We start from the raw sequence: 24,828 nt of genomic DNA on the forward strand, positions 1-24,828 counted from the left end.
TTATCACGCTAATTTTCGTGATTGCACTTTTTTGTGACTTCCTGCCATACTTCCCGCTAAACTTGTTTCTATAAATTTTACGAAAGCAAATCATTTTATCTATGGACATTTTTTTCGGCAAAACGAATCGTTTCTAAACGAGGAACATAACAAAGACAAGAAAGTTTGCTGGTCTGTCTCTGTCACAGGTCGTTGCCATGGTTACGGCGTCACAACAATGAGTGCTTGACTTTGTGCACAGCGATTGCTTGATAACTTGTTATTTTATCGCGTTAAAAATGTTGAGTTCTCGGTACTACAGTGCTTCACGGCTCGGCACGGATGCGAAGCCGCGGACTGCGATGATAGTGGACGAAGATGACGAGCTGTACAGCGGGTTCAATGATGTGGCGCCTGCACTGGACACCCGCAACCTGCGTGAGGACCAGGCCTTCCAGGAGACGCTGCGGACGGCTGGCATCGGCAGGAAGGTGCCCAGTCGCATGGGCACTGGGGTGAGTTACACTTATATGCCTTATGTACTGTGATGCATGAATGCAACATAATTATTGTAATCATTATTGTTTCGTTTTCTATACACAGTCGCGACAGCAATATAATTACGCGCGAGCGATAAGGATGGGTAGCTTGGGGTCATTTTACAAAATTCTACGTGCTCACGGACCAGGCTTTACTCAAAATATTAAATTCAGCAGCTATTGAATTCCTTGTTAACAGAAACAACTGAAGACTAGCTTCATTCATATGGCAAAGAAGTAGGCTATTAACAATTAGGTAAAGGAATCAGAGAATAGGCAGATGCTGGGCTTATCCTGTAGGGGAAATTGTAAGTCCCTACATATCTTTCATTCGTTTTTACGTGTACAAGGGCGAGGAGCCCTGCTTAAAAATGTGGTTTGGGCCCTTTGTCTCCTCCCTGGATCGGACTGCCCGCTCTAGGCCAGATGGATAGTGTCTTCCATCATGCCTATCTGGTTGATGTGGATAGAACACCTTCTTTTATTTCTAGATAATCATTATGGCTTATACAGGGTGGAAACGATAAGTGATCTCACTTGATTATTTCTAAACTACATACGATATCAAAAAACTAGTTTTCTGATCCTAAAAGTGCTTCACGAGCTCTATCCAATGGTATCAATATTAAGTTCCAAAATAAACTGGATCTATCTAAAAATTCAATGTTTTCATCTTCCATACATTTAGTACTATCACAGGTATGGCACTCATGTCTTGATAATATTATTAGCTTTTATAGCAAGTAAAGCCAAAACCTAGTGTTTTCCATAAATAATTGTAAATAAGAATGCAATCTACGAGTTTATTTTAAGTTTATTATTTAATTAAAAAAAAACACACTTCTAATATTGTGTGGTTGGCATACATTTAGTATGAAAGCTGGAAACATTGATTTTTCAGATAGTTCCAGTTTATTCTGTAACATGTTATTGGTACTGTTTGAAAGAGCTCGTAAAGCACTTTCAAGATCAGTAACCAGTTTTTCGATATCCCAACTAATATTATAAATGCGAAAGTAACTCTGTCTGTCTGTCTGTCTGTCTGTCTGTTACGCTTTCCCGCTTAAACCTCGCAACCGATTTTGATGAAATTTGGCATAGAGATAGTTTGAGTCCCGGGAAAGAACATAGGATAGTTTTTATCCCGGTTTTTGAAACAGGGACGCGCGCGATAAAGTTTTTCTGTGACAGACAAAATTCCACGCGGGCGAAGCCGCGGGCGGAAAGCTAGTCTTATATAGTTTAGAAATAATCGAGAGAGATCACTTATCGTTTCTACCCTGTATAAAAGGTGGAGTCAACGAACAGCCAGATGGACAGCCTAGCCTAATGTCTTCCATGTGAAGAATTCCTATTAACTCGAGTTTTATTCCTACTCGTAGATTATAATATTGCCCATTATGTATCGTTCCAGATGTTCCGTCTAGGCACAGTGAGCGTGCGCGGGGGCAGCTCTCGCGCGGGCACGGCGGCGGCGCGGCCCGTGACGGCCGTGCGCGCCGCCGGCTACACCAGCCAAGCGCCCAAGACGCCCACCCGCGACGACGCTAAGGAGGACAGGTCGGTTGTCAACTAAATAGTTTGTTCTCTTTCAATCTAATGCCGTTTACTGCTGGACAAAGGCCTCCTAAACGGATTTTCCTTTGCTGCCCGCGACCTTCTTGTCGTCGGTCTACCACCGAGTGGTAGGCCTCGGCGGCGCGGCCCGTGACGGCCGTGCGTGCCGCCGGCTACACCAGCCAAGCGCCCAAGACGCCTACCCGCGACGACGCTAAGGAGGACAGGTCGGTTGTCAACTAAATAGTTTGTTCTCTTTCAATCTAATGCCGTTTACTGCTGGACAAAGGCCTCCTAAACGGATTTTCCTTTGCTACCCGCGACTTGTGCACTGAGTGATAGGCCTGGGCGGCGCGGCCCGTGACGGCCGTGCGTGCCGCCGGCTACACCAGCCAAGCGCCCAAGACGCCTACCCGCGACGACGCTAAGGAGGACAGGTCTGTTGTCAACTAAAGATTGTTTTCTTTCAATCTAATGCCGTTTACTACTGGACTTTACTACTTGCCGTGTGGTGACGGCAGAGTAGAATACATTTGTCACCAACCCCTACTCTTCCCACGGGTGTCGTAAAAGGCGACTTAGGGACTACACATCAAACAGAGAACGGGCAGCAGTGCTCTCTGAAAAAAATCAATCTTTTAAACTGCGATCTCCAAGCGTGGGGATTATGGCAAAACCCTCCACTATAGTGGAGGAGGCTCATAGTCTAGCAGTGGACTGTAAAGGGCTGTTGATGATGATTACTACTGGACAAAGGCCTCCTAAACGGATTTTCCTTTGCTGCCCGCGACCTTCTTGTCGTCGGTCTACCACCGAGTGGTAGGCCTGGGCGGCGCGGCCCGTGACGGCCGTGCGCGCCGCCGGCTACACCAGCCAAGCGCCCAAGACGCCCACCCGCGACGACGCTAAGGAGGACAGGTCGGTTGTGAACTAAATAGTTTGTTTTCTTCCAATCTAATGCGGTCTACTGCTGGACAAAGGCCTCCTAAGCGGATTTTTCTGTGCTGCCCGCGACCTTCTTATCGTCGGTCTACCACCGAGTGGTATGCCGTTTACTGCTGGACAAAGGCCTGCTAAACGGATTTTCCAAATGATCGGTTCTGCGCTGCCCGCGACAATTGTCAGGTCGTCGGTATACTTACACCCGTATTCACAAACGATGCTTGCTTAAGTGAAACAGCAAATCGAACGTAAAGCGTTGAATAGAGCTCTGTGATTGGTTCGTGTGTCACCCTGTGCGTCCACGCGCACTGTGAGAACTCATAGTAACGTTTGTAAATACGGGCGTAAATAATTTCTTTTCGTTTCAATCTAATGCCGTTTACTGCTGGCCAAAGGCCTCCTCCGCGGATTTTCCTAATGACCGGCCCTGTGCTGCCCGCGACCTTCACCATATCGTCGGTGTACCGAGGTAGCCCTCCTGACACTTTTACCGGTTCGTAGTTGCCACTCGATTGTTTCTGTCCCAACGGCCATCAATTCTATGAGCTATGCCCCTGTCACATAAGTTTAGCGATCATTCTACGGACTACATAATATATCGGTTACTTTGGGTCACGGATCTAATGATTTTATTATTAGAGGTGGAATTACAAGTAGTTCGCCCCATCGATTGCCTTTTGGGTGACCTTGAGCTTTCTTATGAGTTTCCGTTAAAATACGTTCATGAGTGAGAGCGAAAAATAGACATTAAGCCTTCCAGTAGATGTTTTTACTTGGGCTAGGCTGTCCCGCAGAACGAATTGGGGGAAACAAGATGCATGCCCCTTCCATCGCATAACTAGAGTTAAATTTTATTACTAGAACTATTTCTGAAATAAAGCAGTCAGTAGTCAATTAGAAAGTAAATTTTGATCAAATTAGTAGGAAGTGGAAGCACCGCGACCGGTCGTAAAAAATAACAAGGTTGTTATTTGTGGTTCTATCTAAATATGAAATTCGGGCAGTGTTTATGTAATTATTGTCGAAGTTTTGACGTTCTTTTTCAGCATCGAAGATAAGGTAAAACAAATGGAGGCTCGGATTATGACGCTAGTGGAAGAGTCGTGTATGCTCAGCGCTCAGCCCGATACGGATGACGACTCCAATATCAAGAGAGACTATGATTTAGGACAGGTAAAAAGATACCATTGAATGTTTATTAGGTTGAAACAACTAACCTAACGTACACCATAAATAAAAAGATTTTCTCAGATGCCACAAAAGATTAAGAAAATTAATTCTCGCGCGCTCGTTATTGTTTGATAGATGATAATACCTACTAAGAGCATTCCATTCGATGTTTTCAGGCTTTGGCAAAAGCTCAAGAAGCCTCTGCTCTGGAAAGGCAACTGATTCGTATGCAGGAACAGGCCAATCTTGGGGATACACACAATTTGGATCTTACATTTGCAGTAAGTTCCGATAATAACTAAAGATTTTGGTCATAATATTGGCTGTAAATGTATTGTATAATTTATATGTGATTCGTAGGTTCTGTGTAATCTAGCTGGGCAATATGCTCTAAACGAAATGTACACGGAGGCCCTGAACACATACCAACTGCTCACCAGAAACAAACTGTTTCCTCACGCGAACCGTCTCAAGGTAACTGCCGCTCTCTTTTGATTGATTGTAAAACACATAATAATACACTAATGAAACAAATGCTATTATTTCCAGGTAAATATGGGAAATATTTACTTCAAAATGGGTGAGCACCCAAAAGCGTTAAAACTTTACAGAATGGCGTTGGATCAAACACCAACTGCTGAAAAGGATCTAAGGTAGACTTTGATTATAAGTTTAAGTTCATTATAAGTTTAAGTGAGCATTATTAATTAAATAAATGTGAACTATTTTTATAGAATGAAAGTGATGCACAATATTGGCCTTCTACTTGTAAGGATGGGCAAATTTCGTGATGCTGTGACAAATTTTCAACACATTATGCATGAACAAGGCGACTTTCAAACAGGTGATTATAAAAAGTAAAACATGAAGTGTAATTTAACAATGAATAAAATAAATGAATGGTGCTATTGTAATATTTCCAGGGCTGCATCTCGTGCTATGCTCAGTGGCACTAAACGATGACGAAGGAGGAAAAGCCGCATTCCACGCTATGCTTGATGTGGAGCCACCTTCCTGTCACCAGGATATCTCCATAGACGACGTAAGTAAATTAAATGAAAATGTCTGTGTTATGGAGGAAGGATTGCAATAAGCATGGCAATATGTATGTAGGTTTCATTCTGCTAAACTCTTAGCATGAGGTTCAAACTTTTTATTTGATATCCAATGCCAACCTTTTTGTTAAAAAAGTAAATAAGTTTAGATTAGAGCACACGTTATAAAAAAATATTCGAAGTTCTTTTGTCTTTTGCTCTTCAGGAAAACGATGCGTACGAGTGTGTGCTCAGAGACGTGCTCCGCGGCGACAGATTGTCGCGCTGGTCGCGCCGCGCCGCCGCCGACGCCGAGCGCTGCTTAGCCCTGGCCGCCGCCGCGCTCGTGCGGCCTGCGTCCCGGGATGACGACTCGGGGTGAGTCACTTGACGTATACAGTGTGTGTCAAGTCAAGAGATGTGCTTCGCGGCGTCAGGCTGTCGCGCTGGTCGCGCCGCGCCGCCGCCGACGCCGAGCGCTGCCTGGCGCTGGCCGCCGCCGCGCTCGTGCGCCCCGCCTCCCGGGATGACGACTCGGGGTGAGTCACGTGACGTATACAGTGTGTGCTCAGAGACGTGCTTCGCGGTGACAGGCTGTCGCGCCGGTCGCGCCGCGCCGCCGCCGACGCCGAGCGCTGCTTAGCCCTGGCCGCCGCCGCGCTCGTGCGGCCTGCGTCCCGCGACGACGACTCGGGGTGAGTCACGTGACGTATTATACAGGGTTTGTTAAGAGACGTGCTCCGCGGTGACAGGCTGTCTCGCTGGTGGAGGCGCGCCGCCGCCGACGCCGAGCGCTGCCTGGCGCTGGCCGCCGCCGCGCTCGTGCGCCCCGCCTCCCGCGACGACGACTCGGGGTGAGTCACGTGACGTATACAGTGTGTGTTAAGAGACGTGCTCCGAGGGGACAGGCTGGTCGCCAACGCCGAGCGCTGCCTGGCGCTGGCATCATTCTATCATCATCATCAACAGCCGTTTCCAATCCCCTGCAGGTCTATGAGCCTCTTCCACTTTAGTTTGTCATAATCTCCAAGCTTGGCAGGCAGGTTGGACATCGCAGTTTCAAATATTATTTTTATCAGACAGCGCTGCTGTCCGTACTCATACCTACGTATAATATAACCTAAGTCACCTCTTACGATACCGGGTGTTGGTGACAAATGTGTTCTACTCTGCCGTCACTACTGTGACTGTATTAAATGTACATGCCCATTGAATGTTACTTTACTGTCTTTCTGTCACAATAAGATTGCATCGTGTCGTTAATATTAAACTCAATTGTTTGTTCTTTGCAGCGGCATGTCATGGTGCGTAGAGGCGCTACGCGGCTACAGCGGCGGCGGCGCGGGCGCGCGCCTCGAGCTGGGCGGCGCGCTGGCGGCGCTGCGGCCCGCGCGGGCCCGTCCCGCAGCAGCTGGGCTTAAAGCGCTGCAGCGGCTGAAAGCTGTGGCGAGAGCGCATCCTAATGACCGCGTGCTAAGAGCCGAGGCGAACGCGGACGCTGCCTTTGTGGCGTATGCGGTACGTAGCTATCTTAAAAAGTTACGCTACACCTACAGTAGAATCTCGATTATCCGGACTTCGATTATCCGGATATCCGATTATCCGGACTCATTCTTCACAGTTCTAATTACCAATTTAGGGTCTGGACCCATCAAAACGGCAAGGCGCCGCCACCGTAACACGGTACAGACGTGTCTTGGTTCATCGTTATAAGAAATGGATTCATCCAATGGTCTAAAGTGATGTATTAGAAACCCTTTCTATTGTTAAAAGTTAATTATTGTTTGATTTTACTTTGAAATCGATTATCCGGATTTTCGATTATCCGGAACACCCCTGGTTTTAATTGATCCGGATAATCGGGATTCTACTGTATATTAAAAAGTTCGACTCCGATTAGCTGGGATATGACTCACCAGAACCGCTCACTCACAGGAAGGTCTTGACACACACTCGATAGTTACGCAAATACTGTAATTTCCATTCGGCGCTGCGGCCCGCGCGGGCCCGCCCCGCCGCGACCGGGCTTAAAGCGCTGCAGCGGCTTAAAGCTGTAGCGAGAGCGCATCCTAATGACCGCGTGCTAAGGGCCGAGGCGAACGCGGACGCTGCCTTTGTCGCGTATGCGGTACGTAGCTATCTTAAAAAGTTACGCTACACGCTACCCCTATATTAAAAAGTTCGACTCCGATTAGCTGGGATATGTCTCACCATAACAGCTCACTCACAATAAGGTCTTGACACACACACTCGATAGTTACGCAAATATGTACTGTAGTTTCTATTCGGCGCTGCGAGCCCGCCCCGCCGCGGCCGGGCTTAAAGCGCTGCAGCGGCTTAAAGCTGTACCGACAGCGCATCCTAATGACCGGGTGCTGAGAGCTGAGGTGAACGCGGACGCTGCCTTTGTCGCGTATGCGGTACAGAGCAACCTACCTGTGGCGGACAGCCGCTCGGGCGTGCGGAAATAAGAAAAACCTTCGGTTAAAATTAAATTAATTAATTAATTAAGATGTATTTCTGCAAAATTATGCCCACAACGGCTCTCAAAAACATAAACTTCAAAACTAAACAAAAGGTATGAAAAATAATTTAAAAAAGTACAAAAACATAGATAATATCAAAAAGAGGTTGGTCCACCTATCGGTTCCCAACACTACCCATATATTAAAAAGTTCGACTCCGATTAGCTGGGATATGACTCACCAGAACCGCTCACTCACAGAAAGGTTTTGACACACACTCTGTGGTGGACTGCAGTGGACTGTATGCGTTTGTGTGTGTTCGAGAGCGCTGACCGGACGATGATGACTGCCGTTGAGAGCTTGCCCTTACTATGTCAGGCGTAGTAGGTGCTACTTGCAGGAATAAAACCACTATTTCACTTGCTGAGACTTCTCGCGTTTATTATTCGCTTCCTTTTCTCAGTTCTTGCTTCTTCAGATCACTTGTTGCTTGGAGCACTTGTTCTCTGAACTGAACAATACAATACATACATCTGGAGCGGTTCATTCCGTATTTATGGGGAGCGGCTATCTCCGTCCCGCTTTCACACGCTATTGCTATCCCTGTCTTCGGGAAATCCACAGATTTTGCTAATTTTCTCCAACTGGCAGGTAGTTTTACAATGGTTTCTTATTTTCTACAGATGCGTAATTAAATTATCTACATTATACAAAAAGTTTCCATTCCGTATTTATGGGGAGCGGCTATCTCCGTCCCGCTTTCACACGCTATTGCTATCCCTGTCTTCGGGAAATCCACAGATTTTGCTAATTTTCTCCAACTGGCAGGTAGTTTTACAATGGTTTCTTATTTTCTACAGATGCGTAATTAAATTATCTACATTATACAAAAAGTTTCATCACAAAATTCCCAAAATTGGCGAAGTTATTGACAAAAAACCTAAAACGGCTCTCTTTACGGTATTGCCTCGCGCAACGGACCATCCGTGCAAGACAAGGACAAAACATATTGCTATCTCACGTTCTAGAATGTTCGAAGCGAGAGGTCCGATATTTCCGTCTCGTTTCTTCTCTATTTTTTCCTGAACATTCTAGATTTTCCAGAAAAGTGTGAAAGAGAAGCTATTTTGTGGAAGTGAGAGATCAGACAATGCAAGAAAGAGGCCTACCGAGTGAGTAAGCGAGAGAGCCTGATGGTTTTCGCTACGGTATTGCCTTTTTGGCGAAAATTTCATGTTCATTTTCTTAACTACGAAACAGACTAATTACTTAATTTCAACTAATTGACATGATGTTGCTAACATTAATTCTGACTATTCTTGACGTCGCTAACACACTCGATAGTTACGTAAATACTGTAGTTTCCATTCGGCGCTGCGGTCTGCGCGAGCCCGTCCCGCGGCAGCTGGGTTTAAAGCGATGCAGCGGCTTAAAGCTGTGGCGAGAGCGCACCCTAATGACCGGGTGCTAAGAGCCGAGGCGAACGCGGACGCTGCCTTTGTCGCGTATGCGGTACATACTTAGTTATCTACCCCTATATTAAAAAGTCCGACTCCGATTAGCTGGAATGTGACTCACCAGAACCGCTCACTCACAGGAAGGTTTTGACACACACTCGATAGTTACGCAAATACTGTAGTTTCCATTCGGCGCTGCGGTCTGCGCGAGCCCGTCCCGCAGCCGCTGGGCTTAAAGCGCTGCAGCGGCTGAAAGCTGTGGCGAGAGCGCATCCTAATGACCGCGTGCTAAGAGCCGAGGCGAACGCGGACTCTGCCTTTGTCGCGTATGCGGTACGTAGCTAACTACCCCTATATTAAAAAGTTCGACTCCGATTAGCTGGGATATGACTCACCAGAACCGCTGACTCACAGAAAGGTTTTGACTTTTGACACACACTCGATAGTTACGCAAATACTGTAGTTTCCATTCGGCGCTGCGGCCCGCGCGGGCCCGTCCCGCCGCGGCCGGGCTTAAAGCGCTGCAGCGGCTGAAAGCTGTGGCGAGAGCGCATCCTAATGACCGCGTGCTAAGAGCTGAAGCTAATGCGGACGCTGCGTTCGTGGCGTATGCGGTTCGTATATTAGAGTATTTACACATTATCCTTCTTCCTTGGATTTGTAAGGCCACCGTGCAGAAACTCTCCACTGCTGTCGCTGGGGCATGGTGTGTAAACGCTCTTAATGTAGCTTCCGTTAGCAATCTAACCCAATTTTGAAAAATCCGACTCTGACATGACTTGATACTCGGACAGGTCTTGGTACTCGATAGTTACTCGTGACACTCGACAGTGGCGCCAACTATAGCCCGCCTTCATTCACTTGCGTGGCTTCACTATAAACATTATTTCCAGCTCGGCAACTGGTCGGAAGCTCGTCAACTAAGCGAGGCGGCAGCACGAGACGATCCGTATTCATGCGCTGCGCGCGTTTCAGCGGCACTTGGAGCGGCGCGCGAGCGAGACGCCTGGCCCGAAGCCGCGCGGCAACTGGCCGCCGCTAGTCATCTGGACCCGGCTGACCTGGTCGCTATGCACGACCTGGGTAAGTGAATTGAGTGATTTCAACCCGGGCACGTACGTTGCGGGATGAAAGAGGGTGCAGCGTGACAGCTTGCGCCTACTTACTATGTGGATCAGGAACACGTGGTTGATAAGCACGACCTGGGCATGTGTGATGTGCACCAGTTCTGATGTAGCCAGTATTCATGTGCGGCGCGCGTTTCTGCGGCGCTGGAAGCGGTGTGCGAGCGGGACACCTGGCCTGAACCGCGCGGCAACTGGCCGCCGCTAGTCATCTGGACCAGGCTGATTTGGTCGCTATGCACGACCTGGGTAAGTGAAATAGGTAATTTCAGACCGGGCAATGAAAGAAGGCACAACGTGACAGCTTGCTGCCTATTGACCATGTGGATGAGTAATATGAGGTCGTTATTTACGACCTGGATATGTGTGCTGTGCACTAGTTGTGACTGTAGCCAGTATTCGATTCTTGAAGCGGCGCGCGAGCGGTTAGCCTGGCCCGAAGCCGCGCGGCAACTGGCCGCCGCTAGTCATCTAGACCCGGCTGACCTGGTCGCTATGCACGACCTGGGTAAGTGAATTGAGTGATTTCAACCCGGGCATGTACGTTGCGAGATGAAAGAGGGTGCAGCGTGACAGCTTGCTGCCTACTTACGATGTGGATCAGGAACACGTGGTTGATAAGCACGACCTGGGTATGTGTGATGTTGCCAGTATTCATGCTCGGCGCGCGTTTCTGCGGCGCTGGGAGCGGCGCACGAGCGGGACGCCTGGCCCGAAGCCGCGCGGCAACTGGCCGCCGCTAGTCATCTGGACCCAGCTGACCTGGTCGCTATGCACGACCTGGGTAAGTGAAATATGTAATTTCAGCCCGGGCAATGAAAGAAGGCACAACGTGACAGCTTGCTGCCTACTTACTACATGGATCAAGAAGACTTGGTCGCTATGCATGACCTGGATATTTGGAATGTGCGCTATTTGTGACTAGCCCGTACTCGTAAACCTGTTTACTTGTACAGTATCTCCAACATATTTGAGACTTAACACATATTTTATCATCCACCAGCTCTAGCATTAGAGAAAAGCGGCGAGCCGACAGCTCTCGAAGCGGCCGAAGCGCGCTGGTCGCGTATCCGCAGCGCTGCGGGTGCGGGCGCTACGCTTCGTGCACTGGCCGCAGCCGGGCTAGCGCGAGTGGCGCGGGACCGCTCCGACGACCCTTCTGCTGCTGACCACTGGTAAGTTTCATACATGTTTTATAGTATTTTATGTAGTTGTCATAGGAGCTATTTTGCGACAAACGCATTGAAAAAAGCGGCGAGACCTCAGCTCTCGATGCGGCCGAAGCTCGCTGGTCTCGGATCCGCAGCGCTGCGGGTGCGGGCGCTACGCTTCGTGCACTGGCCGCCGCTAGATTGGCGCGAGTAGCTCGAGACCACTCTGACGATCCTTCGGCTGCTGACCACTGGTTAGTTTCATACATGTTTTATCCCTTTATAGGACGGCCCATACAAAGTGGCCAATAAACTGGACAGTCACTTTACGGCCGATAATTCAATGATTTTTATAACAATGTCGAACCTTATGATCATAAACGATAGCCAATAAAGCACGCTGGCCTAGAAACGAGCCGGCGCTCAAGGACGTCGCACGCAATAAAAAATTCGCGCTCTTTTTTAAGGTGGCCTGTCAACTGGCCACTGTGCACACCCATACTAGTATTTGCTGCCATTGCAAGCAGACGATACATATTTCCGAGTGTAGTTCAATGTAAAAACATATCTTCGTAAAGAAGATGAGTAAAATAATAATGTTATAGTATATACTTTATCATCACGTGAAAATATAGTCGAAAACCGTAAAATAAACATGTTATTTTTGCAATTAAAAACAGACCCGTGTGTTGAAAAAGCCTTGTGTAGAAATTACACATGTGAATTTGAGGTGGTCTCATATTTATATGTTTTGATTTTTACACACAAATTATATCGTTTTATACTGAGTATATTATTAATTTTTATAATACAATAACATAATAAGCCCAAATATACGGGTTCGGTAGTTATACCCCATTATTATAACTGTTTAGGTATTTTTTCATACAAAATTATGTATATTTGTGGATAATGTATATAATAATCCTGGGTTTATTGAGTTTTCATTCACGTTTTTTTATTTTATAACATAATATTGTCTCTAAATTATTATATAATGTTTACTTTACTTGACTAAACTTATAATTTTGTTTTTTTTTTCATGTTATTTTTGGCTCAGAAGAAGAAATACAATCATTTTATTTGATACTTTGTTGAATATTATGTTTTTAGCCTAATTAAAGATTGATAACTAAATACGCAATTATTTTATTTAGTTTAATATGTAATTTACATAAAAATAACCGGTTTTTTTTATAAGTGTCCAGTTTACTGGCCAGTGATTTCACATGAATATTGGTGATTTTAGTGATGCAGAACGGTCAATGGTCAGTATACTGACCACTAGTTTTTTTGTATTTTCTCGTAAAATATCTAGTTTCTGATAATTTTATTAATATATGTTGTTATAAATAACGCTATAGAATATATATCCACTTAGAAATATAGCGAATTCAAAAAAAAGTTAGGATGTGCGTTAAAGGGTTATAGTATTTTATGTAGTTGTCATAGGAGCTATTTTGCAACAAACGCATTGAGAAAAGCGGCGTGCCCTCAGCTCTCGAAGCGGCCGAAGCGCTCTAGTCACGGATGCGCTGGCGCGCTGGTAGCTTAAAAAGTATGTATTGTAGGTATATTACTTTTATATAAATAAAAAGTGATACAATGACATGAATAGTCAGAAAGACAATAATATGAATGTCGTAGTGCCTACTTTTAAACCCTAAATATCATACCTATGCGACCGACTATTTTACACAGCGTTTCACTTTATAGATCTTCACCGTGTTTCTACAGATAACTGACTGTACCTACTTATATTAGTACATATGTATTTATCCCGGACATCTGAGACCTCAAGGCAAAAGTAATTTTCTTTTTTTCATCTATTTTGATTAATATTTGCTAACGTATTACGTAACTCAGATATAACATAACATAATATTAAAACACAACTTTATTTGTTGACTAGCTGTGCTCGCGACTTTGTCCGCGTGGAATAATGACTTTGGGTAGGCACTTTTAATAATTTAGTCTAATTATTTTACAAATAGCTTTTGCCCGCGACTTCGTCCGTGGAGAAGTCGAAAACGTTCTCATACGATTATTTTTAAATGTTTTAACGTTATTATCTAAATGTTTGAATACTTTTAAAATATAAAAATCAGGTTAAATAAACATGAAAATATTTTTTTCTTATATTTTATGAATATGCAGCTCGGCCTTTGATCCGGTGAAAGTTACTCGGTGGTATAATTTTTTTACAACGAAATCGAAAACTACACCTACCGCAGTATTATTGGTAAACTTTTTTTTATATTTTCCTACGGGTGCTAGAATCACCAAGCTTCCAGCATGCCACTGGCCGTGGGAGAAGGAGCTTTTCCTCAAGACTACTCCCACTACCTCAAGGGCCTCCGCCAAAACTCTCGCGCGAAAATGAGTTTATGTATACAGCGCAAGCAGGTGCCCGCGGCATGACTTTCATGCATTACTATGCATTGTTGGGCGAGCGCACGCAGCGGGCACCCACTCCGAGGTTAAGTGGAGGCCCCTAGAGTATGGTAGTCGTTAACATGACGTCATGATTGTAAAAAAATGCACTAATGAGTAATTAATATCAACTTTGAAGCAAATCACCACTAAAATAACTTTCTACCCCTTTTTAACATAGTTAGGGGGTGCATTTCACTAAAATACGAAACACGTCTTCCATTAATTCTGTTATAGAATGCTTATGCAAAATTTTAAGTAGATTGGACGAAGGAATCTCGTTATTTCATACAAACTTTGCCCCTCCTTTTTACCTCCTTAGGGGTAGAATTTTGGAAAATCCTTTCTTATCAGATGCTTACGTCATACAAAGAACACACCGTCCAAGTTTCAGGTCTTTACGATCAGCGGTTTAGGCTGTGCATTGATCCATCAGTAGCGCGCGTAGTACTTGATCATTATTTTGCTGCGATGTGATTTTAAAACTGCGATATCTCCTAAGATATTTATTGAAATCGAATGGTGTAAAGGGCAAGAATGTTTAAAATTAAATACTTGTGGTGAATAATTTATTTATTTGGATAAGGATTAATATCATGTTTATAAAAACACCTTCGCAAATAATGCATTATTTTAAAACAGATTTTTTTTGCATAAAAATGGTTACTATGAGCCAACCTTAAAAGATAGACATATGCTACCGCGGACTTTTTTAAAGAACTTTTAAAGGGGAACAATCCTGTCATACATGATTTTTGCGAAACTTTAACCGTTTACGCAGCGTCAGCTCTCAAAAGGAAAAAATTCACTGATTTGAAATATTCTTGATTGGTGCTCCGCTCCTATTGGTCTTAGCGTGATGATAAATAGCCTAAAGCCTTCAGGAACTAACGGGCTATCCAACACAAAAAGAATTTTTCAAATCGGTCCAGTAGTTCCTGAGATTAGCGCGTTCAAACAAACAAACAAACAAACAAACTCTTCAGCTTTATAATATTATAAGTAAAGTAATAAGTAATAAGTAATAAGTAATAAGTAATAAGTAAATAAGTAAATAAGTAAATAAGTAATAAGTATAAGTATAAGTATAGATTAATAGTGGCAAATCACTATTCGTGGAATAGTTCACTGCCTTCCTAAGTTAATAATAAAAAGTAAATTATAGGCATCACATGTATTTTCCCATACTAGTTTATAGATTAAGATACGATATTGGAGGTCTCTGACCCTGATCTTGAACTGCGGACCGGATCGATAAAATGGCACAACGTGATGAATCGCATATGTACCTATACTATGAAGGCTTATCTGTGCTGTGGCGCTATGAATCTTATCTTACTTATTAACCCCTAACGCAAAAAGAGGGGCATCATAGCTCCTGAATGATTTAACCATTTTTATTTCTACAAAAGTTGACTCTCGGTGAGAGATTTCTTAGCTGTGTTTGATAAAAATCTAATCTAACGTAATCGTTATTCTCCGTGGGAGAGCCACGCTTCGGCATGAATGGGCCGGCTCGACCGGAGTGATACCACGGCCTCATAAAAAACCGGCGTGAAGCAGCGCTTGCGCTGTGTAAGCTGTGTTTCGCCGAGTGAGTGAGGATACCGGAGGCCCAATTGGGGGGGAATGGGATTTAAAAGGTTGGCAGCGCACTTGTGACTTCACTGATGTTGCGGGTGTACATGGGCGACGGCAATTGCTTACCATCAGGTGATCCGTCTGCTCGTTTGCCTCCTATCACATAAAAACAAAAAAAAATCGTTCTTACATGGCCAGTGGACGTAACGAGATTGAAATATGAGAAATGTAAACCTTGAAAGTAAACTGGATGAAAATGCCTTATGGCATTATGTTCGCCTTATGTTAAGGCTTGGTATTTCTTCTAAAGTAGGTATTTCGCGCTGTCAAAATCTGCGCGCGCAATTCTTCGCCGAAAACAGCGCGTCAAAGAGCTCCCGCCACAATTTCCAGCTACACAGTATAGAAATACGCAGTTGGTTAGGTTAGGTTGACTTCCTTCCCTTCAAGCGTCACACTCACAACACTTTCTAATAGAAATCATATCCAAGTGATACAAATTAAAACACCTTTCAGACTTTTTGGGAATATATTCTAGAATCGAATAAATATAAAATATAACTGCAGAAGTAAACACGGTTCAAAGTGGCCGTGGCGTCGCCCGACCTTCTGGATGTTCTGCGCCGGCTTAAAGAATTTCAAGATTACGTCACCCGACCTATCGGTAGGCCCTTGGGAGCTTGAGCGATTGGAATTTTTTTTTATGATAAGTTACTCTTAGTAGCGATTATTTAGAGCTCGGATAATAAATTTAATTATAGTTTTTGCAATTCACGAAGCTTTGCATGTGGTTAATAACATTAATCAGTATAGGTACGCATCAATTTTGTTCATTCTCTTTGTTTATTAATAAATAAAAATATCATACTAAAATTGCAGAAACATATATGTTTGTATTGGTCTGGGTGTTTTCTTTCTATAATATGTATGACGTATGTACGGATGCCGGAAATTGGCGTCTTTTTTTTTTCGCGCGGCCATCGACCAAACCTTGTTTTTTGATTACAAAATAGTGTAATAAACCAAACTTACTATGACATGTATACCTCTAAACTCAGTCTGAACTGAGTTACGAGCATTAGAAGTTTGATGATTTTCATACTAGATTTGCTTTTTGCGCGCAAGTTTTGTAAGAAATTGCAACAAAATGTGACATTGTATGTGTAAACAAACAATACCATCCATTAAAGGCTCCAGACATCAGTATGGAGCAGAATCAGCGCAATAAAAAATAGCGCAATATTTTGTTGCAATTTCTTACAAAACTTGCGCGCAAAAAGCAAATCTAGTATGAAAATCATCAAACTTCTAATGTTCATAACTCAGTTCAGACTGAGTTTAGAGGTATACATGCCATAGTAAGTTTGGTTTATTACACTATTTTGTAATCAAAAAAGAAAGTTTCGTCGATGGCCGCGCGAAAAAAAAAGACGCCACCTTCCATACAAAATCTGGCATTGCCATTTCATCAAAATCGGTTCAAGCGTGAAAGCGTGACAGACAGAGTTACTTTCGCATTTGTAATATTATTGAGCGTTCGATGTATGACAAATTGACAACCATGTTGTATTGTATCGTATTCTGTTGTCAGGTACAGCATGGTGGGCGGCTGGGACGCGGGCGTGGCGCGCGCGCAGGCCGCGCTGCACGCCGAGCTGGGTGACGCACAAGCTGCCAAGCACCACTACCAAGACGTAACTATTGCTTCATTTTGCTTACATACCAGTTAATTCTTATTAGAAAATCGAATGTCAATGATAATCATTAAAACTCCAATGGATTTTTGTAAACTATTGTATTGTACCAATGCGGGCTATCGTTTTTATACTTAACAGTTGGCACCCCTGGCGATTGACAGGACCTTACTCTACAGTGGCGCCATCTTGATGAGTGCAAATACGATAGTCCTCCTACCACTTTACGATAGTCCTCCTACCACTTTAAGCTGGCGCCACTGTCTTCGCTACTAGCAAGTGACAGGACCTTACTCAACAGTGGCGCTAACTGGTGAGCGCTAAAACGATAGCCCTCATTGGAGCGGACGGTAACAAGCGCGTCTCGAAGTTTAGGTTTCTCGGTTTTAGGATACGTTTGAATAAGGTTTTTTACTAATAAATATTTATTTATATTTTTCGTGTAACTACTTTCATGTGGACTACCACACCTAAGATGGGCGTTGTTTAACAAAACTACACCCTCTATTTACATACAAGAATCAAAATTTGGAACTCATGTGTAATATTTTTGTCACGTTACAAAAGTCTCATCATTTTCCTTTTGATCTACTTTAAACGGGTTCCAAAATTCGTGCAAGTCTAACACCCGTATTCACAAACGATGCTTGCTTAAGTGAAGCAGCAAATCGAACGCACAGCGTTGAATAGAGCTCTGTGATTGGTACGTGTGTCACCCTGTGGGTCCACGCGCACTGTGAGACCTCATAGTAATGTTTGTGAATACGGGCGTAAAGCTGAGTTGCACCACCTAACTATGACCGTAACTATGACGATAACCGGTGTTTTTTGTATGGAGTTTGACAGATTTTTGACCTTTGTCAAAGTTAAAGTAGGGTGGTGCAACCCAGCCTAAGAATTTTCTAAATCCTAAACCGACATCCAAAAGGTGGAGGCGGTGTGGCCTTGCGACACGACCGCGCTGGAGTGGCTGGCGCGCGAGGCGCCGCCCGACGCCGCGTTGCATTACTACCGCCGCGCGGCGCGCTTGCAGCCTAACAACGTATGTATAATTGCAATATTTCACATTCATTTTAGGACCAAGGATGCACAAACCGCGGTCTGCGAGTCCCATGTGCCGCCCTGTACATGTGCCAGCGACCTAATAAAAATGGCGAAATTATAACAACTTGAAGCTATTTTTGTTTTTATTTTCTGCGGATCGCTTCCATGTCATAATCTGCCCGTGGCCCCTGGTCCCAGTAAGTCTGTGCATCCCTGATTTAGACTATTTAATTTTACAGTTCATTGCTGCATTAAGTCACCAAAGAAGCGTCAAAGAGCATGATTTCCCGCTTTTTCTTTCAGTCACTGCCAATTATATCTTTCGCTAAGATATCGTCTTGAGTTCATCGATCGTCATCGAGCTAAAGGGCGCACCAAGATGTAGATTCCACTCGAGAATCCGTTTACCTACCTTCTAACCTACCTACTTAGGTACTCTAGGATTTTATTTACCTTAATGCTCGATGAACGACTTTTGCTACTACCCACTGATCGTATCACCTCATGCACTGTGGCATTGGTTGGAGCCTAGAATTACCATTAGATAATTATTTAATTACGAACAACCTTTTACTAATATTGTAAAAAAATGAAACTGTATTTTTATTTGTTAGCCTCGTTGGGGCCTTTTGATGGGCGGTTGTCTCCGAGCCAACGGGCGCTATCAGGAAGCGCTTTCTTTGTACAAAAAGATGAACGCTAAGTTTCCAGATAATGTACAGTGTAAGTATCGAGAAAATTTCATTAACAAATAAACGAAACTCAAAATCCAAATGTAATAATGAAAATGTTCGCTTCCAGGTCTTAAGCTAATTGTGAAGCTGTGCGGTGATCAAGGGCTTTCTGAAACACACACTTGGACCAAAGAGCTGCAACGCGCGCAAGCGAGGCTCAAACAGCAGGAGCGAGGTAAACTTAAAATCATGACATATGGCATAATATTCAACGAAGGCGAAATGATATACGGCTAATACTTCACCAGCGAATTATTTCTTGCTATTGCAAATGCGTAATTATAACAAACGCATAACACATTAAATCAACTTTAAAATTAATTATCTGATTCCCTAAAACTCATAAACAATCTTAATATCTTATCTAAATGTTGTTGATGTGATTTCCAAAGTACAATTGCGTATTTTCCAAAAGTAAAAACTAGGTCAATAATATGAGTCAAGACTGTTTTCAAGCAAGTAATTCATTACGTAAAATGTCGTCCGCAGAGGAATGGAAATAAAAGATAAAATTATCCGCATACATTTCACCTGCTCCAAATGCAAGCTCGCGTGATGCGCGCGTTTATCAATTTGAAAAATTCTTTCATCATCAGTGTCTTATATTATCCCTGATGAACATTAGGTTATTTATAGATTGATAAGACAACTTTTTATTGGCGATACGAAGTTTGTCACATAGTAAATTTATAAAATATTGATGGATGAATAAACTACTCCACTATCTCATTTATTTTCTTTAATATTTTCACAATATTTTGAAAATGGTCGGAATATTAACCAAAATATAGGGTCTAGTTTTAGTTGATTACAAAAGTGGGCTATTAATAGATCCTGTAATTCTTGAACAGTTTCAATGACGTCAGCTGGCAGCGGATCATCAGGCGCCAGCCACTCTCCAATAGATCAAGTCAGAGGTATGTGCGTCAGATTCATTAAAATCTACTCGTACATCATGATTAAGTTTGTTTACGAAGATATTGTAAAAATGAAAGTCACACCCATTTCACAGTTGTCTTATACCTATCAGATAAGAAATAATATTTTTTGCATTACTAAAAAACTGAAACGCAAATATTATATTGCGTCATATGCGACAGCCGCCAAGTACCGTAGTTTGCGATCAGAATTACAAAAAGGAGGGTTCCTTCTGACGCAGTCGGGTAAAAAGCTGTCAGGTGCAGTTATGCGAGAATATGGTAGTGTGCTGAGTACGAGCATTCTTGGTCATCCAGAGTTATGGACATTGAGAGTACTTATATTCATATGTATTTATTTATTGATTTATAATCGCCATTGTCTCATTGTGGGAACAGTGAAAATATGGTCCTTAATAATGATCTCGTGATCAAGGTAAATTACATAAGCACATAATAATAATAATGTAGATCATTCAGGGTGAAATAATGTATATGAAAGATGTGATGAAACATGTATTTCATATCACTATGAGATAACGTTGCGTATACAAGCTAAATAATAATTAATCGCACTACACACGTTAGGTGAACGTGAAACGTATGTTTGTGCTTATTTTAATTAGGAAGTAGGCACGCATAATTAACATATTATGAGATTTAATGTTAATTAAATATGCTTAAAATTGATAGTGTTAATCGTTATTGAAAGAGTTCTCGTTATTTCATCAGACTTGTGTACTTCCGTTTTATTTGAATAACCTAGTTTTTAGTGTGAATCTGCTATCAGTCACAGAAAAAGTTAATGAAGATAAAATTAAAGGAACTACTCTCAATCTCGGCACGGCATGACATTCCATTCATATGAGTTTCATGTATGATGAACACTGGTATTTTTACACGGTTATTATTACATAAGTGTAAAATTTTTTTTAACATCAAATTATCAAGAAGTATCTAGACACAAGCAAAGTTCAAGCAAAGGAACTGGCTAGCCAGCGCCGAGTGTAATATTAGGTACACGAACCACTTGGTCATTGGTGCCACTTTTGACCCTTCTATTTTACTTACAATAGAAAAACTTTCACTGAGAATTTTTTTAAATACCTTTGGTTGAATCGATAGCTATCTTTGGAACAGCTTATGTTTATTATCGTATGTAATGATATTTTCAGCGGGATCTCGCGGCGGCAGCGCTGCGCAGCCGCCCTCTACCGCACACCTTTCCAGCGGAGGTAGCGCCCTCTCGCGCACGTAAGTTACACTATAATTCACTACAATGCTTGTAACATGCCTATAGCTTGGACAAGATTTCTGAAGAATAACGATTTATGTACACAAAGCGCTGTCATTAATCTTCTGGCGCAAGTACACTGCGGAAAGTTGACTGAAATGGAGCGCTAGATCGCACACCGAAGTATGGGCAATTTTGATAATTTCCCGATACCTATATCAGGGCGTTTATTTATTGTTTATAAATTAACAATGTTCTCTTAGCTACTTAATATAAATACAACGCATTTTTGCATTAGAGATAAAGTGAAAGACACATGTGAATGTCATTTGCTTTGTTTACATTATTTTGCTATCTTGGCCTAACTATACCTACGTACTAGGTGATGATGCGTTTGAAACCTTGAATGTAATCTGCTTTAAATACGCCACTTTTTGACCATGACACAACTTAGAAAACGCGTAAAAAATTATCACATATCATCTTCCGGGTAGATTCAGTATAAATAGGCAAATGTGCCTATTTAAGTTAAGCTAATGTAACAATATTAAAATATGTTTATGCTGTATTATGTAATTGTATGTGAAATTGTGAATGTACCCACTGCAAACTCGTTAGCTTTACATCAAACCCTAGTGGTTTTTAAAGCTATCTAAATGTAATTGTCTCAATGTAACTGTCTTTAAGTTGTTAAATAAATTAAAAAAAAAAAAAAGTATCGTACCAGGACGTAAACAAACAAAATAATTTTAATTAACAATTAGGAACATTTATTGACGTTCTTGTTTTTATATTACAACTAAAATTAAAGAACTAATTGTTTGACATTCTTAAATGAGTTCATTAACACGAAAAACTGCGTGCCAGACAATACGCGCCCGATTATAAAAAGACAGACTGGGCCGTCAGCGGTATCAAGGGGTCAACTAACTGAATATTTATTCGATTTCATTCACTATAACAAATGCGTTTCATGCATACGTAGCGTGCCGTAGGCGCCCATATTACGCAGTAAACATCTTAACTCGATTAACTTTTCCATACCAATGACGGTCCATTTTACTTAATTAATGATGATGATTTTAACAATCTGTTACAATCTCAGGGCGCGTCAAGCAGGACGTACACAAAACATGCTTTCTCAGGACAGGTTTCTGCGTGTAGCATTCACTCCTTTCAGATCCGCGCCAAGCTAACCAAGCTACGGTTACAAAATATCGTACATGTAAATTCACGAGACTTACGTATCCATTTTCAGATATTCTGGTGAAACAACTCACGACGGCGGGCCCATGCTAAACCGTTCTATAAATCGCTCGGAACCGCGAAAGAAAAACTTAGACGAATTTGATGACGACTTACCTTTACCGCCAGAGTAAATGTATTACTAGGGCACTATTTAAGTTGTGAGCCTCGACAACATAACGTGTTGTTAGACGACATCTGATACTTTTAATGAAAAGTTTGACATTTTTGACTACAACCTTATTCAAAACTTTTTATCGTTTGAGCACGTTTTGTATTATTAACATTGAATTGAAAATTATCTTGACTACAAAAACATGGAATTGACTTGCGGAAATTTTCGCGCGAAGATTTATTATGACTTTCGACGTGGTTAGTCAATACAAAACTGAAGCGGTCAGCTAAATTTCACTTTTGGTGATAAAGATCTATCCTTTACCATTGTAAAACGCTAGTTTAAGAAGTATAATATTTTATGTCATTGGCTCACCAGTGAACTTTGCGAAAGTCGTCCAAAATGACTAATTGTGGCGGAAAACATTGATGTTGTCAGAAAAATGGAAGAAAAACCTCGTCATGTGATATATCGTAGGATTGAGATAACCCTAGGCATTAATTCCACTAGCAGTAATAAAATATTGTATGACCATATTATGGTTAATACGTTTTTTTCTCACTGGATGTCACAAAATTTTTCAAACGCTCAATAGGACACTTGTGTCGTTTAGTCCTTGGAATAGTTTGATAAATACGTTTAAAAAGCTTTAAAAGCCGTTTTTAAAATTGTGACAGTTGACGAATTAAGGATCTATGCATAATAATCCTGAAAATAAACAGCTATCGACTATGGAGGTGTTTTAAGATGAACCAATTCCAACAAAAGTCCCATGCGGTCGGAACACTTTGAAACTTACGGTCGCCTATTTTTTCGAAATATCCGATTATGTGACTAAAACGTCACTAGAGAAATTTAGAATGGTTAATTCTTAATAGTAAACAGCCACTTTTTTTCCAAAAGTCTTCAGTTTAATAAGGGAAACTGACCAGCATAGTTGAATCGCCATTCGTGACGAAAATGTGAGCTTTTACACGTCTCGTCAAACAACTGACTATTTGAACACTCAAAATATGAAATAAACAGGTCCAACGCTACAAAATTCTTGCTTGGAATCTAAACACTTCTTTTGGTACCCGTATATTAAAATTAAATGCGTGAACAGCGATTTATGTAGCCAGAAGCAACTGTCGGTGCGGTCGAAAACCATGCTTTGGAGGTGCCTCAAGCTGAGTGGAAAAAATGCTATGAAAAGTATTTCGAACACATTAAAAAGTACATAAATCATGAAAGACAATACCAATAAACGCAATCAATACAATTTTAATAATAAACTACTTTGTTTTCATAGTTAGGCTCACAACTTAAATAGTATGTTTATAACGCTAATGGTAACGTGGTTAACCTGTTAATTTATAGAATTATGTTTAAAAATAAAATGTTTTGTAATCTTAATGAATTCGTTTATTGTTTTAATATCAGTTTAGCTTATTTGTACATGTATGTATCTTTAAATAATATAATCTATGTAAAAAGAAAGACAAGATGTTAAAATAAATTTATTTTGCAAGAAAGAGCGAAATTAAAATTCGTCCATTCTCTTTCACATAAATACATTATTATTATTACCTATTTATTTTAGATTCTTAGACTAGAACACAAAATATACTGAAAAAGGAAAACTTGTCTTAATGACTTTTCAAAACCATTTGATTCAATCCGTACATATTTACATTAGTTTAATATCACATCATAATTATTTACACTAAATATTGCACCTTGCAAAACTTTACCGGTAGATAAATCTAAATTCTGTATAAAATATGCTAAAATGTATAAATCATTTGAAGGCGTATGTTTTAATGTTAACATAATATCGTGTATAATATCGTGTATTATACGTGTCATAATAACATAATTCTATTACATATTTCAAATGCCAATTTAAATTGTAATGCTTCAAAAATACGGCACTTGATACTAACAAGAACATTGTTTCTAGTCAAACTTAACTCGATAAACGACGTTTGGTCTACCAGTTCAATGCAAGTTCATAAAGAGGTAACACCCATCTAACCAACATAAAACTATACTAAAGCCTGAAAGCTTATAAAATAAGGATTAGCACATTTGAATGGACAGTAGTTCGCTCTAAGTTTACAAATAAATAGGTTTTTCTGATTATGTAGTTATTAATATAATATTTGTATATAAAATTCAGAATAAATGAATGAACTACACTTATTAGAACCTGACTGTAATCATTTAAGAGATTTCTTACATTCAGTCAATGAAATAAAACACGTAGAATTGCCGACTATAAATCTTCAAACAATTTTTGAATACCATTCTTTATAATAAATTAACCATTTCCCAAATTGGTCTATAGTATCGTTTTGACAGCTTATTAAATAGATATCGGCAGTTCGGAGGTGTCACTGTGAAATAGGTACCCTAATATCATAATTTAAAA

At 41.7% G+C, this 24,828-nt stretch overlaps 1 protein-coding gene across 1 annotated transcript; it reads left to right on the forward strand.

Annotated features, from left to right (window-relative positions):
* Window positions 1-213: 213 nt before the first annotated feature.
* On the forward strand, window positions 214-24,823 carry nompB (intraflagellar transport protein 88-like protein nompB). The gene is made up of 21 exons (XM_028300504.1): window positions 214-494; window positions 1,933-2,078; window positions 4,064-4,190; window positions 4,364-4,468; window positions 4,548-4,661; window positions 4,737-4,840; window positions 4,922-5,031; window positions 5,111-5,229; window positions 5,448-5,599; window positions 6,514-6,739; window positions 10,037-10,184; window positions 10,680-10,775; window positions 11,271-11,442; window positions 17,024-17,126; window positions 18,055-18,168; window positions 18,785-18,893; window positions 18,972-19,079; window positions 19,756-19,821; window positions 20,997-21,075; window positions 22,314-22,440; window positions 23,728-24,823. Exons 1-20 carry the CDS (start codon window positions 279-281, stop codon window positions 22,432-22,434), a joined length of 2,535 nt encoding a protein of 844 aa, XP_028156305.1. The 5' UTR covers window positions 214-278; the 3' UTR covers window positions 22,435-22,440; window positions 23,728-24,823.
* Window positions 24,824-24,828: the final 5 nt, after the last annotated feature.

The sequence above is a fragment of the Ostrinia furnacalis genome, unplaced genomic scaffold (genome assembly GCF_004193835.3).
Source record: "Ostrinia furnacalis isolate ACB-3 unplaced genomic scaffold, ASM419383v2 OfSCF0726, whole genome shotgun sequence".
Classification (NCBI taxonomy): domain Eukaryota; kingdom Metazoa; phylum Arthropoda; class Insecta; order Lepidoptera; family Crambidae; genus Ostrinia; species Ostrinia furnacalis.